We start from the raw sequence: 19,223 nt of genomic DNA on the forward strand, positions 1-19,223 counted from the left end.
CATATCGTATACATATAACGATTTTATGATCTCATTGTGTGGTCCAATGTAGGCCTATGCCATTTTATATGATCCATAGGCCATATCAAATAAATATTGATTTGAACTGAATTTAATAACTGGGGAAGAATTAAAACAATTTGTATTTTTCAGTGGAAACCCACCAACTAACATCTGATGAAGAGAGAGAGAGAGAGAGAGAGAGAGAGAGAGAGAGAGAGAGAGAGAGAGAGAGAGAGAGAGAGAGAGAGAGAGAGAGAGAGAGAGAGAGAGAGAGAGAGAGAGAGAGAAAATGTCTTCTTTTTTTTTTCTTTCTTTGTATAGAACCTTTTATTTGGGGGGTTGGGGGTATTATTTTGTCTTATTATATTATATTATTTACACAAATATAATTCACGCAACCAAACAATCGGTTACCTAGGTAACAATCACGCAAACCAATTTTCGGTTACCCAAGATATTGATACTTGTACCCTTTGCCTGGTCGGGATCATTGCCAAAACGGAAGCATTTTCGTTGGCAAAAACGGAACCAATCTTGCTGTAACGGCACTTCAATGTTTTGGCGAAAACGGAACCTCTTTTGGCTATAACGTCGGCACCTCATTTTATTTATTTTGTTTGTTCGTTCATAAAACACGAGAAAACAAACGACACAAGATATGAATGTAGGCCTAATCAAATTTGAATAAATTGCAATTTTTTGTTACACCCAATAAAGAACATATTATTATGTAGGCCTATTCATGTAATAAAACTCCAACACTGGTGATTAATTAAATTTACTGTGAAAGAATAAAGGAAAAATGTAAATTAAATAATAAGAAAAAAAAAAAAGAAGAAAAAACAAGAACCCAACAACAAAGACCGACAAAAGGTTTTTCCCTTTAAAATGTTTTTATTAAATGCTGAATAATGCAGACAACGCATATTTTCTTCAAACACCTGTGGACGACTGTCTGCATTTTCCCGACGTCTAACTAGCTGGTATTACATGCAACTCTATCTCTCAATTGAGCATGTCATCGTTTACAACTTGTAATGATTCTGGTTCCTTTTTGGCCATACATTTTTCAGCCGCCTGATCAACACCTTTTGTGGTTCGCCTAATCATAGGAAGAATGTACCAAGGAAGAGGAACGGAAGACTGCACTCAAGTTGCCGTTCTTGACAACGTGATTTGCAAAGATGGCATTGGGAGACGAAGTTGCGCTGAGCTCAGATCCCCCGTCAGAGGTACCTGAGATTTATTATTACTGAACTACTCTGTAGATTGCTACACAAACGTGTCATTTTTTTTTAATCTTGCTACGCAGAAGTAAATGTTTGTGTAAGCTATCACGTAACTTGGTAACTCTTGCTTGACCTTGAAGTTGAAGAAGTTGAACGGTTGGTCACTTTGGTGGTCAGTTCCACAGCAGGCCTGCGCAAATAAAAAATGTGCATAACCTGAAAAGGGGTTATGCCAAAAGATTTTGCATAACCTATTTTGGTTTGCATAACCTGTTTTTTTTTCTTTATAATTAAAAACCCCCAACAACTTAATTTTGAGAAACAAGAGAGTGGCAATGGTAAGTAAGCAGTATATGTATACAAATGTTTAAGAAATTAAAAAAAAATGATTAGTACAATTGTGATGAATTACCAAAATATAATGAATGTCTGGCTTGACCTATTATATAAAACACATCATCATGTGTGCATAACTACGTGTGAATAAATAAGAATTCACTGCAAATGCAAGGCAATTTCTTACCATTAATTTTATAATATTCGTCTTTTATGTGTATATAATGTCATGACATTCAGTCGTGAGTGGGAGACTCGGTGCTATCCTCCTCATCTGAGGAACAGTGGATACTGATACTGTCACTGCAATTATCATTGACAATGTCGTCGTCGTCACTGTCACTATTAGATTTGGAACTACAGGTAATAGTAGGGTCACTGTGACTCTGGTTTACCCTGGTTGCTGATATCCAGTTAGAGATTGTAATGACCACCACAATGTCGCCATTTCTGATTTCTTAAATTCGGCTATAATGCCTTCTAACAACCAATGGGAATGCACCTACTTCACAAGATATTTATACAAACTTGACTGGTTACGTTACACGCTACGAAAAAGCACTGCGTCTAATGTTTGTACTCGTGATAAAAGTATGTTGGTACGTTGCCGGGACTAACCATTCAGTAAATTTTACGTGAACGGTAAATCGGTTATGCCAAATAAAATGACATAACCGATGCACGAACGAAACGATCGTTCGTGCAATTTGAGCAGGCCTGCACAGCGACTATTAGTGGTAGCGATTTTTTTAACGGTAGTTCAGCAAGTCTATCTACATGTGTACACTGTATTGAAAGAAAATTCGTCCAACAGAATGACACCCCAATGTCATTTCTATCAACACATGCAATGCATAATTCAGTACCGTACAATTTACACACTCGCTGTTCACAACCTTTTTTGTTTGTTTTATCTTAGTTATATCTGTGATGATAGAATTGACAGTCAGTGGTTGTCATTTAGTTGATGAAGATTAACATTGACTGCAAGTCAACGTGCAACCACAAGTCAATGTTACTCTGGCGATGGCATTACACCATTAGCTGAATATGGCCGTTCCAAGCAATTTTGCTCGGAACGAAATTCAGGTAAAAATAATGACTACCATCATGTTTTCCCACCCAAATCGTGTATTGTGATCTCTTTCGAGCTTATGGAGACAAGAAATACTTACTTTGAAACGATCTTCACTTTGAATTCAAGGAAAAAAGTCTTGACACTGTGGGTTTTCTTTAAAACATGCCGTTATTGTTATCTGCCCTTATTGGAGCAGGCCATCGGATTTCACGGTAACGATCGTTACCGGTAGCATGTCGGCCAAACCATGAAACCGAAATTTCGTTAACCATGATTGAAAAAAAATATATATATATTTATCTATATGTAATAAATTTATACAAATAGTAATGTTTCTCATATTAGCATGAACCAATGATTTAAAAAAAATTCAAATAGAAAACTCATTGTTTGCATACATAATAGTATGGGTTTTAGAAGATGAATGCTTTTTGTTTTAATGAAAAAGAGTGAAAAATTAATTTTTAACGAATTTTTGTATACGGCCGGTTGATGGACCTTTAAATATTTGTTTTCATTTTCTGTCCAAAAACCTGTATAATGAATGTAACAGGGCAATCATCCAAATAACTGGTGATTATTTTGTTTTTTTTACATGTAATATGACCTCTAATCTGATTGAAAATGGAAACAAATAATATAAAGCAGAATTAAAATGGTTTTAAATATCGTTTTACAATGATATATGCAAGCAAAAAGTCACGTCTGCTATGGATATTACGGGAGTTTTGGCACAGTAACATGTCTACAACTAGGGTCAGTAATGAGAATAGTCATGTTCATATTCACCCACCAATGTCTGAAAATTATTTTTTATTTTTTGTTTTCATGAAATACTTTTGCTGGTGATGTGGTGTCTTTTGTGGGACCTCTGAAGCCAGTAATAAATAAATAGACCAATCAAAATCTATCAAATATTTCCTTCAGAGACAGAGAGGGCGTCAGTCACAGATCTCACAAAATACACCATCAGGAATCACCAAACAAAATACTTAACTGACTTGGTAGGACTATGATTTGGAATAATCTTTGTAAAGTTTGTTGGACGTGTCCGGGTGCCGATGGAGTAGAGCCGGAGTGGATGTATCATTGTCAACATGGACATGGAAAACATGCATTACAATATTCTGAATGGGTTGGGGAAGTTGACATGATGTTTGTACCTCGATTATAACGTCTCAATAAAAAAAAAAAATTAATTAGTGTGAAAAGGGTGCGAAGTGGTATGAGGAGGAAGTTACAAAAAAAAGTTGCAACAATTTCTACTCAATAATAGAGGTCTATATATACGAGGTATTGATTATATGATATATGTCCCCAAATTACTTGTAATAATCCATGTAGAATTGATTGCATTGTCAAGGAATACATGTTTAAAAGTTTGTAAACACTGATCGGAGATGGGCGCCGCTATCTTGGATTTCGATCGGAAATTTCCGTTGATTTCCGTGAGCGCTCGGAAATAGTCACATTGGGTTGTTAAACTTCCAAAATCAACAATTTTACGCCCATTTTCTGTATTTTTTTCTGATTTACACTAATAAAGGTATGGATGGTTTTTCATATTACCAAACCATGATGTAGAACACCTCTCCTAACTACATTTTTACCTGAAGCAAACTTTTCACACTGAATTATTTTTAGGCAAATGAGTGCATAATTAAGTGAAAATAGAATGTTCTAGCTGATTAATGTATTAACTTTTCTCATTGGCTATGTTTCCCGTGTCAGAACCTATCAGAAAAGAGCTTTCAGGCGGAGTTTGTACCCATTAAATGAGAGAAATCTGGAGCCAGTTTTTGCGCAGATGCAATTCATGCCGTCACGAGTTATCGTTCCTGTTGGTTCATGCTACTCATATAAAACTACTGGAGATTGTTTTCAACACAATCACGACACCGGATTCGGATTTTAGTGTTCGCCATACTTCTCAGTGTTCAAGTAAACCCGAATCAGAGTTCGACAACGCGCTCAAATCAAACCCGACCAAAAATTGTAATATTGACATCATGGCATCTATTCCAAAGAACACGAGTCCATTCCCGTTTCGATGACGTAGGTAATAATAGGTATGAGCCTACATTGTACCCACATACGCATATATATAAATAATTGATCCATATGTACATTGCACATTTGAACCAAAATCACTGGCACTAATTATTTGTAGTGTCGCTTTTAAATTTAGGGACCTAAAATAGGATTTTAATTCAAATATTATTTGATAAAAATAATTAACTTTTTATTACTGTCACTGAAGTCGACAAATTTATTGCCGATGTCACGCATGTACTGGAGTACTGAAGGTGACAATCGAATAAACTCCACTATTTCCTGTCTTTTCATTAAGGGCGGAAATGACGTAAACTGTTATATTTATGTAGCTGTCAGTCAGAACAGCATGCGTATGTAATGTGGAGGGGAGGGGAGGAGAAGGGGTGCGACTGTGTTGAAAATATTGAGTTTGAAAACGTCTCTTTTCACGGGTTTGTGCGTTGGATAATCAGTAGCTTGGGCGGACTCAACTTTTTCAGCCCAGAACTGGCTGTAAAGTTTGTTTTATTTAACGACGCCGCTAGAGCACATTGATTTTTTTATCTTATCATCGGCTATTGGACGTCAAACATATGGTCATTCCGACAATGTTTTTAGAGGAAACCCGCTGTCGCCACATAGGCTACTCTTTTTACGACAGGCAGCAAGGGATCTTTTATTTGCGCTTCCCACAGGCAGGATAGCACAAACCATGGCCTTTGTTGAACCAGTTATGGATCACTGGTCGGTGCAAGTGGTTTACACCTACCCATTGAGCCTTGTGGAGCACTCACTCAGGGTTTGGAGTCGGTATCTCGATTAAAAATCCCATGCCTCGACTGGGATCCGAACCCAGTACCTACCAGTCTGTAGACCGATGGCCTGCCACGACGCCACCGTGGCCGGTAGAACTGGCTGTAATGCAAACAGTCAGTTGGCTGGATTGGAACCTTTATTTGATGTATAAAAAAAAACAAGTCAGTTGGCTGGATTGGGACCTTTATTTAATGTAAAAAAAAAAAAAAACCCAGTCAGTTGAATGGGTTGGAACCTTTATTTGATGTAAAACAACAGTCAGTTGGCTGGATTGGAACCTTTATTTGTTGTCATTTAAAATAATATGTCAGTTGGCAAGATTCGAACATATTACCCAACCTGCATAGCATTTTGACAATCCATTGCATTATGGTATAAGAAATGGGTTCCCATAACTTGTTTTCATGGAATCTAAAAACAGCTTCTGATGGGTTCCCATGATCTCAGGGCGCGGAACCCAAAAACAGCTTCCGATGGGTTCCCATGATCTCAGGGCACGGAACCTAAAAACAGCTTCCGATGGGTTCCCATGATCTCAGGGCACGGAACCTAAAAACAGCTTCCGATGGGTTCCCATGATCTCAGGGCACGGAACCTAAAAACAGCTTCCGATGGGTTCCCATGATCTCAGGGCACGGAACCTAAAAACAGCTTCCGATGGGTTCCCATGATCTCAGGGCACGGAACCCAAAAAGTGTTTCCCATGAAATTTGAAATCCTATGGCTTGTGGAGGGAAATAAAACTCAGAAACAGTCTTGTATAGGGAAAAGGATTGGTGAAGTAATTTCTCGTTCATACAGTCCTTGGCTTTTGAAAAACATATGTAGCAAAAATGAACCAATAAACCAATAATGTTTTCTTCTAATTTTATGTTGTTTGGTTCATTAGTGTAGTCTGACTTCTTTTCCTTTTCAGGAATGGAGTTGTAATTTATTAAAAAGTTTCAGGAGTAGTAATATAGAAATATAATTATGACATGTATACGCTGATGCAGACAATTTGATTCTTTAATTACAATATGTACTATTCAGATAATTTGATGCACACAATTATATATCAGGGGTCGAATTTTACGACCGGCGTCGTGGTAGGCCATCGGTCTACAGGCTGGGTTCGGATCCCAGTCGAGGCATGGGATTTTTAATCCAGATACAGACTCCAAACCCTGAGTAAATTCTCCGCAAGGCTCAATGGGTAGGTGTAAACCACTTGCACCGACCAGTGATCCATAACTGGTTCAACAAAGGCCATGGTTTGTGCTATCCTGCCTGTGGGAAGCGCAAATAAAAGATCCCTTGCTGCTAATCGGAAGAGTAGCCCATATAGTGGCAACAGCGGTTTCCTCTCAAAATCTGTGTGGTCCTTAACCATATGTCTGACGCCATATAACCGTAAATAAAATGTGTTGAGTACGTCGTTAAATAAAACATTTCTTTCTTTCGAATTTTACGCTATACCGTAAATAGTAAATTTCGAAACGGAATACTAAAACAATTCTTCCAATATTCCATCATGAAAGTGAAAATACAGCACGGAATACCGAAAATCGCCTGCGACTATTCCGCTTATGCTTTTTCTTCAGCTACATTTTTCTGCAGAACAAATCCTCACGCTACTAAGACCTTTCTCATGCATTTACTGGTACAAAATAAACGTCTTTTTTTTATCAAGACTAATGTTTGGAGTGAGTTCATTTGTAATTCCAGCTAGTACGCAGTAATGCATAGACTGGTATATAAACAATTGTTCGTTACGCAATGTTGTACAGGGCGACATAGCACAGTCAGGAAAACTAGTAGTACATTAATAATTGAAGGGATAGTACATTTTTAGACAGAATAGTGGGTTTTTTTAAATTCACTATTCCTTGGGGATAGTGGTAAAAAAAAACACAAATTCAACCCCTGTGTATATATATATATATCTTTTCAGTGTGAGATGGTTTCGTGAACGTGCAGCTAAACATATATAGGAATCAACTTTTTCATTATTATGTACAACGAATATGATTAGGATAGTTGGGATGGGAAAAACCCACTGGTTTCAAGGTGGTGGTTCATGAACTATGACCCAAGCATCTCAGGTGTGCACTACTGACTCATATTATTAAAACATTTTTTTTAAATAACTTGTGAAACTTAGGCCTACAATTACTTAATTGATAGTGTTGGTTGGGACATTGACATTCAAGTGACATTTTTAATTCAATAATTACGCAACTTGTCTCGCTACAAGTTACGAACGGCCCTGACAGCGTTACGTCATTGATCTAGAATGGCACCAATGTTGTTGATACAAAAAATATACAAACTCTGACAAAATCTGTCAATACATAGGATTTTATTCCAAGCATGGGATACCATAATAAAGATAATAAAAAAACCACATAATTTTAGACATCATCATCAGTGCGTAATTATAATAAGTTGTCAAGTAGACCGGCGTATGCGTGCAGAATTCCAAGAGTAAAAATAATCTGACCCCGATAGCTCTGATCAGTCAATGTGCCACAGAGTACGGCGCATCAAATCATGTTCCAGTCACATGATCTGTGACTTTCTAACAAACGAAACAAAAATTAAATAGTCGGCAATGATCATTGATTACTGTTACTATAGTGTGTACCATATTTCTGGCTGAAATACAGATATTTAAATGAAGATTTATTTGATTGTTTTTAAAGATAAAAAAGAAAATTAATAGATGTAAAAAAAATACCTAGGCTTATTCTTATTTTTAATTTCTTTCAAAGAAAGTATAAAATTACTCGATTGCCATTTTCGGGACCTCACGTAAGCTTTGTAGTCTTAACAGTTACGAACTAATCGAGACAATTTTACCGACTTCGCTGATTTCTGTAACAAGTGCATTTGTGTAGAATCCCTTTTCTCTTTTTGTCATAACTATATGAACAGTATAAATGAGTTATCCGTATCAGATGTTGTGATCTCTCGTACCTTTTACGAAAAGTGGACTGTTTCTAATTAATAAAGCCAAAAATAGGCAAAGATATTTTGATGTCTGAAGACTTTTGGATATAAATGTCTTCGAAGATTGTCTGTTAAACCTGTGTTTCCCGACTGTTTCTTGTAAAGCAAAGATAATTTTATCCAGTCATGTCTTATATTAAAAATGTTTGCATGGACGCTACCCATCCTCGTAACATTTTTTTTCTGGTATTATTAAACAGATCTTTCTGTCAGATACATAAGGTAAATAGTGGCAATCAGTATACAAAATTAGTTGTTGTTAAGTGTAACGTGCATTATTTTTCACACTCGCTAGATTGAAATTACGAGCGCGATCGCACCCGCGCACCTTAAAAGGCAAGGTCTGTTCATAATAAATACAACAAAAAAAAACCATAATACTAAAAATTAATTAAAAGTTATTAAAGTAACTTAAAAATAGATTAAAGTTAATATAATAAAATAAAATAATATAAAATAAATTAAAGTTAATGAAATAAAGTTAATAAAATAAAATAACATTTATTAATTAAGTAATAGAAATGAAATAAAAATATAATTTAATTACAAAGATATTTTTTTAAATGTCAATAATACTTTTTTTAAATTAATAATGAATATATATAAATGAAATAAAACCAACACATTTTTCTAATTTTCCAGTAATTAAAATGTGACTGCTGTGTCTTGCTTCTTCCTTCAGTATTCCATTTAGGGCAATTCCACGCTAAAGTGGACATGGAGTGAAAAAATCAAATCATGTTATTCCTGATATATTAAGATTGTTTTTAATGTAAAATTGTCTGGAGAATCCAAATCTGGTAAGTAAAATATTGTAAAATAAATGGATGTGTTAAACTTTAAATTTTATGAGGATACCGTCACACTAAAAATATGACACTTCCGTAATACACACTATGAATTTATGTACAGCAGCCATGTAATTGAAGGTAATATTCTTTTTATTAGTGTTTTTGTTTTACCACTAACAAAGTACTACACTTCATAATCCACTTTAATGAAGAAAAATTTTTTTTGTTACATTTAGGGGAAATTAGAAAACATAGAATCAGTTTGTATTTCCGTTATCGAAAACAAACAAAAAGTTAGATTGTATTATTCATATATATTTAATCAAGGAATCAACTCATATTCTCTGAGTATATGTTAATGCACATAATCAGACACATTTACTTTCAAATTCATACATTATTAGTAAAATTATATAGCTGTAAACATATGTAATTCCGTTACCATAGGTTTGTAATTCCGTTACCGTCTTTGGTATATAGTGTCAAGAAACACTTTAATATAAACCTACATAGTACTAAAATGCTACACTCTTATCCATATACACCAATACATCAAGTGATGTAACATTAGGAAGATATACAAAATCTTTTTTAAAAATCCATATGGTAATAGTACTAGTAGTGGCTCCAAATGCATTTGCGGAACACCCATATATAAATGTTATCCATTGACAATATAGAAATTAAGGAAATCTGATACACTTTAACCAAACAGTACTACTTCATTATGATGACTAAACTTCGGCAAATCCATGACAAAATTCAAGTTATAATCGAAACCTACTATAATTATATCGGTGCTCGAAATATGAAGCTAAATATGGCCTGCCATTATTTATTTTTTAAATAGCAGGCCAAAAGAAATATGGCCTGCTGTGAAACAAAAATGGCCTGCTGGAAATAAGACAGCACAACGTGAATGTAGGGTTTGGGACAATGTGTGGAAACTTAAGACCTCTGATGTGTAGTTTAGAGCATTATAAAATTAAAATGTAATAGAATTATGAGCTCGGCCTCAGCTAAATACAAGATGAGATGATCGTACGTACATCTGTTTTTTGAAAAATGACGCAATTTTTAGTTAATTTTAGCAGGTGAATGTTTATTTCACTTGCAATAGACTTTTAAAAATAGACTTCTTTTCACTTTTTACAGGCCACAATTTCAAGCTCAGTATAGATCTTTAAACATATATAGGGTCCAGAAAGTGGAAATGTAACATAACACGTTTACTTGAAGCAAACTTTAATTTTACTTTATCCAAAGGCATTTATTGACTGTACATGTATTTAATAATTTATATTTAAATGACAGGATATCCAGAAAATAGATAGTATCATTCTAATTACCAACATTATGCTTTTAAATGTATATAATGGACAAAAAGAAAGCAACCGTTTTATAGTGTTAATGCTATCTTTACAAGGAAATCTAATATGAGTAAAATTCTTAAAATGGAAAGATAGCATGTTTGATTGGCCCAAAAAGAAAATAATGGTTTTTTGATTTTTGTCGTGTATGTTATCATAACCTCAGATAGATGAGGAATTTTATTATTAGGCATAATATCTTTCACTTACCGTAATACAATCTAGATGTTTGACGGTCAGTTTATATAATTTTAATTGGCCTGTGTTCCTCTGACCTGGTGTAATTCTCTTCGTTATTAACAATGTCACTGTTCAAGACTTTTTTTCAATTGCTGTCAAACATTTTAAACATTTACTATGTAATATGTACACAGTTTAGTGCTAGTTTAAATCTCCACTCGTATACATGTACGTGTACATGTTACCGATATTGAAACTAGTTATCATTTGAAATATTAATATGAATGCTTAAAACAAGTATACTGAATTATTATTTAACTTATAAAATTATGCAAAATATTTGCAAATCAAATTTAAAGTAAATAAATATTGTTTTTCAAAAGTAAATTCAGAGCGGTAATTCTGTTACCAAACTGAGTAATTCCGTTACCGGCATTCAATGTTGTACAACAAAATTATGAAAAGATAATTTGTAAAATAATTTCTATTTTGTTAATCACAAGTCATCAGGAGATCATTCCATCATGAAGATAAATAATTATTTCATCATACTTCACAGAGTTTGTAGATGTTTTGCGGTGCCCGTAAAAATGGTGTCCGTTTTTACGTAATTCCGTTACCAAACTTTAATTAAGTACTCATGCACTACACCTTGCAGTAGGGAGTCTCACTTCTGCCCATGACAAGCACTAGTGCAGTACTAGTGTATTACATAGTTACATCATTATGATAATTTTTCTTATGTGGACTAGCTGAGTTTAATGCCTGAAATATCTCTCCAACTCGTAATTCCGTTACCGTGGAATTGCCCTTTAACAACAAAATAATACTTTAAAATCAAAGTAACATAAGTACTAAGTTTTAAACTGTTATTTACCTATCTTTTTCGCAGTTTTCTTCTGAAGGGGGGGGGGGGGGGGGGGGGGGGGGGGGGGGGGGGGGGTGGCAATGAAACATATTTCTCTCTTGTTTGCCAGTACGTTAAATGTTACTGTTGCCCCTTGCTCACCATGAGGAGGACAGAAAGTTGAACAAGATATACCAACTTTGATGTGTGCCTTGTCAAGTATTTTTCATAAGTCAGACAGAAATAATTCCTCGAATTTTTTAATGAGGAATTATTTCTGTTTGACTTAAGAAAAATTTGGTATATTTTGTTCAACTCTCTGGCCTCCTTGCAAGGGACAACAGTAATGTTTAGCGTACTGGCAAACAAGAGAGAAATGTGTTTGATTCCCCCCCACCCCCCCCCCCCCCCCCCCACCCCCGACTTCTTCAGAAGAAACCAAGAAAAAGATCTAGGTAACAGTTTAAAACTTAGTATTTATGTTTTAGTTACTTGTAGAGAAATTAACTTTCATTTTAAAGTATTATTTTGTTGCTAAATGAAACACTGAAGGAAGAAGGAAGACACATCAGTAACATTTTAATTACTGGCAAATGAGAAACGTGTTAGTTTTATTTCATTTATATATATATATTATATATATAAATGAAATAAAACTAACACGTTTATATATATATATATATATATATATATATTCATTATTAATTTTTAAAAATATTTTTTTATTTCATTTCTATTACTTAATTAATAAATGTTATTTTATTTTATTGACTTTATTTTATTAACTTTATTTTATATCATTTTATTTTATATTAACTTTAATTTATTTTTACTTTTAAGTTATTTTATTAATTTTTAGTTTTATGGGGGTTTTTTTGTATTTATTATAGAACGAGAGATCACTTCACCGATCCTTTTCTACATACAAGACTGTTCCGAGTTTTATTTCCCTCCAGTAAGGGCAGATAACAATAACTGCGCATTTTTAAAGAAAACTCAAACAGTCAAACTTTTTTCCTTTAATTCAAAGTGAAGATTGTTTCAAAGTAAGTATTTCTTGGTCTCCATAAGCTCGAAATAGATCACAATACATGATTAGGGTGGGAAAACGTGATTGTAGTTGTTATTTTTACCTCAATTTCATTCGGAGCAACATTGCTTGAAACAGCCATATTTAGCTAATGACGTAATGCCTTAACCAGATTAATGTTGACTTGTGTTTGCACTTTGACATGCAGTCAACATTAATCTTGATGAACTAGGGTGTCATTCTGTTGGACCCCTTTTCTTTTTATGCATTGTCTTTATGTAGATGGACTTGCTGAACTGCCATAAAGGTTGTTACAAGCTAGTTGCTGTGGTCAATTCTTACCTTGGTCGTTTCATATCATAGTGATTTCTTAGCATATGATATAAAGTTATTTTGTACCATAATATCAACTATAATCAAGTGTGATACATCTGTCGTGTAATTTATTAGCTGTAACAAAATTGACAAAAAAACATTTTCTACTACATGGAGTGAGTTAGTAAAAGTTGGGGTGAAATACCTGGTTTATTAAGTTTTACGGTAAAAATTGAGTCAATTGGATGTTGCTTCTGATTGGTCTATAATTTCTGACTTTGTCATCAATAGTTTGTCGGTTCAAAAGTGAGGTCTTGATTCAAACGTGTTTTGCTGACATACCTATATGGAACGTTTGCTGATCGTTGGTGATTCATTGGCAGTAAAATTATTACCGAATGAATTATTTATGCGTTGGGGTGGGGGGGGGGGGGGGGGGGGGGGGGGTGGCATTTGTCTCTTTATTCTGAAATGTCAAAACTGAGGGATTTTGATGTCTGCAATTTACCTGTTGACCTGCTGTGTTTCACTGTGGGCTAATGATGTTTCTAGTTGTGAAATGTGATCAGTTAGTATCTTTTTATTTTACTTATAGTCACATCAATATTGTTTTAAAATATGAAATTAAAAAAAATTATGCTGTTTGCTATTTAATCTTTTCATTCTGATTGTTTGCAGGAGGAAGCTGAACTTGTTGTAAGTGACATTTTAATAATTTTTTATTTTACTGTTGAATATTGCCCATTAAATAACATTTTGTCAATATACTTAAGTATCAAAAGGCTAATCTTGTCAATACATAAAGTTAGTACTTACAATTAATAATAACAATAATGAGTTAAAATAACATATATATATATATTGTATATGTTTAGTCACTGACTTTTGTTTTGTCTAGCCTAAATAAAAACTACGTTGACTGAACTTGCTGAATTGAAATAAGCAGTGTTCTTGCTGCTCCATTTAAGTGGGGTGGCCCGCCTCGCTATTGAATTTTGATGCCCCCGCCTCCTATTTTCTGCACCACTCTTATTTTTCAACATCCTACTATATTTTACAGCACCCAGCTCCGCTATTTAAAAATGCACATTTTTTCACACATTGAAAAAAACCTGATCCGTCTGCACACTGGTCATCAAAGTAAAGTAAAGTTTGTTTTATTTAACGACGCCACTAGAGCACATTGATTTTTAATCTTATCATCGGCTATTGGACGTCAAACATATGGTCATTCTGACACTGTTTTTAGAGGAAACCCGCTGTCGCCACATAGGCTACTCTTCTTTACGACAGGCAGCAAGGGATCTTTTATTTGCGCTTCCCACAGGCAGGATAGCACAAACCATGGCCTTTGTTGAACCAGTTATGGATCACTGGTCGGTGCAAGTGGTTTACACCTACCCATTGAGCCTTGCTCACTCAGGGTTTGGAGTCGGTATCTGGATTAAAAATCCCATGCCTCGACTGGGATCCGAACCCAGTACCTACCAGCCTGTAGACCGATGGCCTGCCACGACGCCACCGAGGCCGGTCCACTGGTCATCAAAGTAAACAAGCCACGGTTTGTACGAAAATGGCGGAAAAGTTCAGTAGTTTATGACAGTTACCGCAACATAATTTAACAGTATATTTAACAGCCTGTATTGTGTCCCATTTCAGTACCAGTATCCATTTCTATGTTTGATACACATAATGAAAGTTATATTTTATTTGAGCAATGAATTAAAAAACAAAGAATTATCACATGAGACTTAATTGGTCATAACATGATTTTTTACTTTCAGTCATTTGTTTATTCAGCAATTCTTTATAAAATATTAGAAACTTTTAGTTTTTTTGGGAGATATCACTGCTTATAAAAACAACAGAAATGGTAGTGTTTATCATTAAAATCATTTATCTTGAATGCCAAATATATGTACACCGCCTTTACAAAAATGAAACTACTTTTTATCAGCTGGCAATATCAATGTGATCGATTCATTCGATGAAGATGGAAATAAAAAGAACAGAAACATATTTTCCCACATTAGAGGATCACTTAAAAAAAAATCTTTAATATTTTTCAGATATAAAATAATAATAATAAAACTGACCGGTTCAGCAAAACAAATTCCTGTGAATGTCAGACTGACAATATCTCCGGTTCAACTAACGGTACACAAAAGTTGAATCAGCTTGTATATCTTACAAACCGTTTTGCACCAGATACTGAGGGGCAATATTAGGGGTAGGTCTTTCCATCAATTCAACTAACACACAACAGTATATGGTAAGCAAGCTCTTCTCCCTCCCGTTTTTTTTTTTTTTTCTTTTTAGCATTTCTGGGTTGTTGGGTTTTTTGGGGGGGGGGGGGGGTTTTGGTTTTTGGAAGGGCAGGGTGGGGGGGGGGGGAGTGGTCATATAGCCTCCCTCCTTTAATTTTCACCCAGCGAGAACACTGAATAACCATATTGTAGTTAACTTAGATTGGTCCAGGTAAGTTCTGCCAGCCGTTTGTTATTAATGCTTGCTAGCTAGACTAGGTTTTACACTACCGGGTACATGTTAAATCAAATCAAAAGTTTAGTGAAAAATGGCTGGCTGAACTTAAGCATGCCTGGGCTCGCCTTGAACAAGTGGTTTTTAGCTTAGGTTACGGAAATTGTTTTACATCCTGCCCCACTGCACAAGTCAACCCAAAATTACATTATAACGAGAATACAATCATTTGTTCATTAATTTAATACCGATGTATATTTAACAGTTTTGTTTCAACCTCCAAGATTTAAACTTCAGTTATGTATGTTACTGTGTTGGTGCAGAATAAACATTGGTTCAGCAGCCTCTCCTCATACTAGTAAGTACTCTGGAAAGTGGTGAGTGTATCTACACTCTCCTTATACTCGCCCTGCAAAGTGGTGAGTCTGGGCACACTTGCCTTTCATCTTTTGACTTCACTCTGTGTTGGTGAGATGCTTATTGTCACTGAGTGGGATTCGAACCATGTACTCATAGTACAAGAATCCAGTGCTCTACCAAATGAGCTAATAGGTAAATTCCCACTTGTTTGAAATTGCTTGCTTGAAATGACTGCGAAGATCTGTCTCCAGGCGCAGCGGCACATTGTTTAGTTGTGTTTGTCTTTGTGCAGGATCCCCAGGACACTCTGAAGGCATCATGTTCGGGTGGCTGTGAGCAGTACCGGGCTGTCCTCGAGAAGTGTAACGACCGTGTCAACAGTCGCTCCAACACAGCAGAGATGTGTGTCGAGGAACTCTTCGACTTCGTCCACTGTGTCGACAGCTGTGTACGTGCCCACTTTCTCGGTCTTACCATATTAATATTATATTAAAGTCTTTTCAGTCAGTTTTATTTCTCTTCTAATTCCCCCTTCTAAACATTTGATTTTTCGATATTTGGTCTACTGCTTTATTTAACCATGATACTTTCCACAAGTATGCCAGCTATCACACTTATATTTTAATAAACTATTTTAAAAGCAACAAAGTTTATTTTTAAGGGTCACTTGTAAAACAATTGTAAATAAATAACAAGTCATTGAGAATAGAAATATCCGGGGCAAATCAGATTATGGCTGGTATTACCATCTATAGTGCTGCCTTTGACGGTTAATACTGAATACTAAGGAAGACAAACCAATCGGTGAAAGCTTTCAAACTGATTGCTACAGGGCAATTCCGTGGTCAGGTAAATAGGTCATTTTTAAAAACTCATTTAAATGAAACAAATTTGGTATGATTTGAAAGGTTATTATCTCTGGTGTGACTGTCAAATGTTACATTAATCCTTTTTCAGTAAATGTGTTTTAGTTACAGAAAATGCAACTAATGCATCAACTATGAATGCATCAATAATTTACAAAAAAATTCATTATTTCCAATTTTAAAGCAAAGTATTGATATTTATGCAATGCCAGTGTGATATTAGCACACATTTTTATAACTAGAGCCAGTTATGACCATCAGTATTAATTTTTATCCATGTAATTAAATTAAAGGGGAATTGATCAAAGTGTGCAATAGGCAGCTTCCCACCAAAAGTATTAATTATGTTTTAAAATGTAAAAATTATACATACAACTAACTGTTCATCTCCATAAAAAAAAATACCAAACCCAGTAATTGCATTTACTACCAGAATTTTACTAATTGGACAATTTGTAGAGGATCATGACCAGCATATTAAATGTGACGTCACACTTGGGGAAAACCACCTACATGTACATTCACTGGCAGCACTTTACTATTTTGATATTCTTGAGTTAATTATACAGAGATTATGTGTGGAATCAATAAATATAAAGTTACTTATCACAAATAAATGAAAAAAATACTAAAATGGGTCACTTGCACCTAGTCATGGTGGGCTGCCACAGCCAAAGTTACCCCCATCTTATATGCCTTTAACTTTTGAATAATGAAAATATTCTGTGGTTTTGTCATTTCATAATCATACATGTAGGTAGTGGCAATTATTTTTTGTGCCACTTGTCAGTTGTACATGTACACTTTAGTCACAAGGTAGGTGCCCTGCCTCCTCCCCTCCCCCCATTCCACCCCATGTAATCAAGGGTGTTATCGTACCTTACATTTTTAATGGGGTTCATTTTTGTAATGATCTAGTGAAGTTTATGGCTAATATTTAAGATTGCTTTAAAGAAAACACATGGCCAAGAGGGGGTTCGTCCCCATCACCCTGAAACCCCTCCTGTGATTCACCTGTTAATTGTTTTTCATTTTCTTCAAACAAAAAGAATAAATCCTAGCTGAAACTGTGTTTTTGTTTTTAATATCCTCTTGTTTGTTAAATATAAACTGGGTTTTTTTTCAAAACTTTTAAAGATGTATTTCACACAAATACATCCGACGCATGTTTGTCTCTATTTTTAATGTGATAAAAACGCAATGTTATTACATCTAAAATACACATAAACATCTACCTTATAGGAATAGGACACAATATTTCCAATATGCCATCACATATCACAGAAATTTAGACAACCATGTGTGGGTGAAACATTACAGTTTGTATGCATACCTCCAACACCATGCATAATTTTCACTGTACACACCTAAATTGACATAAGGATGGAATAAAGTTTATATATGACAATGATGCCCTAGTTGGTTCTTACAATGTATAACAATAAAATGTTGTGATATTTTCTGTACATTTATGTAATGCTTGGCTGAAGTGTGTGAAATGTATGTCAAACACCACAGAATTGCCCTACAGGGTTATCAACATGCACAGTGACATTAGATTGTAAAGGTATCATCATCTGAAATACTAAGAATAAATGTATTATTTTAATTCTATACACGGTGAACGTCTGTTTAACTGGCAGTGAATAACTACTAGTACATGTCCACAAGTATAAATCAAAATACAAATTATATAGCCAACATTAATTTTTTTTTACAAAAGATACGATATGCTAGATTTTTAATGGAAATTATTATCCATGTACCAGTAACTGTTTTTTCTTTAAAAAGGAAAGAAAAAAGATGATATTTTGAAGTTAGAAATTTGTATGAACCGTCTGTTAAAACATGACATTTTGCCTGGTGGGTGGGGTGTATAAACTAAGTTCTAATTTATCTTGCATTTAAAAACAGTTTTGAATAAGCAATTTGTTAACTTTATTATTATTATTTTTTTTTTTTTTCAGGTTTCTAAGGAATTATTCAAACATCTGAAATAAAGAAGATTTTTAGTTTTTTTACTAATTATTTAGGAACGTGTATAGTTAACATGATTGTGAAACTAATAGGCATTTCAGAAAGGAAACATTTTAAGTTTGACAGATACTTTTTTTTTTAACAAGTTGGACTACCAATTGTAAAGTGTTTTATTCATTGTCAACCAGTGTTGATCTGGTCAGGGTGTATGTGCTGTACTTTCAAAAAGCAGCATCTGAACAACATAGTAATAAAACAATTGTGTCACAGAGAAGTGTTGAGTTTTGAATTATTTAACCATACTAACAAGCATTCTAAGAGAACAATCTGATTAAAATTAGTGCTACTGGGTCTACCAGTAGATCTAACAGCATTGCGTGGACTCCCATGTCCAGGTGACATTTCATCTATAAATAACAATTTTAATATCGACCAATTACACTTCGCCTTTTATAGCGTTATTCGGGAGTATACAAATTCTAAAAATATCGGGCGAGACTATTTATGCAATAGGCAAAC

General features: G+C 34.6%; 1 protein-coding gene across 1 annotated transcript; it reads left to right on the forward strand.

The window, feature by feature from the left end:
* Positions 1–1,094: 1,094 nt before the first annotated feature.
* On the forward strand, positions 1,095–18,973 carry LOC121376086 (cytochrome b-c1 complex subunit 6, mitochondrial-like). Its single transcript, XM_041503865.1, has 4 exons — positions 1,095–1,235; positions 13,699–13,716; positions 16,154–16,309; positions 18,695–18,973. The coding sequence occupies exons 1-4, from the start codon at positions 1,188–1,190 to the stop codon at positions 18,725–18,727; spliced, it is 255 nt and encodes an 84-aa protein (XP_041359799.1). The 5' UTR covers positions 1,095–1,187; the 3' UTR covers positions 18,728–18,973.
* Positions 18,974–19,223: the final 250 nt, after the last annotated feature.

Source organism: Gigantopelta aegis, chromosome 6 (genome assembly GCF_016097555.1).
Source record: "Gigantopelta aegis isolate Gae_Host chromosome 6, Gae_host_genome, whole genome shotgun sequence".
NCBI classification, from domain to species: Eukaryota; Metazoa; Mollusca; class Gastropoda; order Neomphalida; family Peltospiridae; genus Gigantopelta; species Gigantopelta aegis.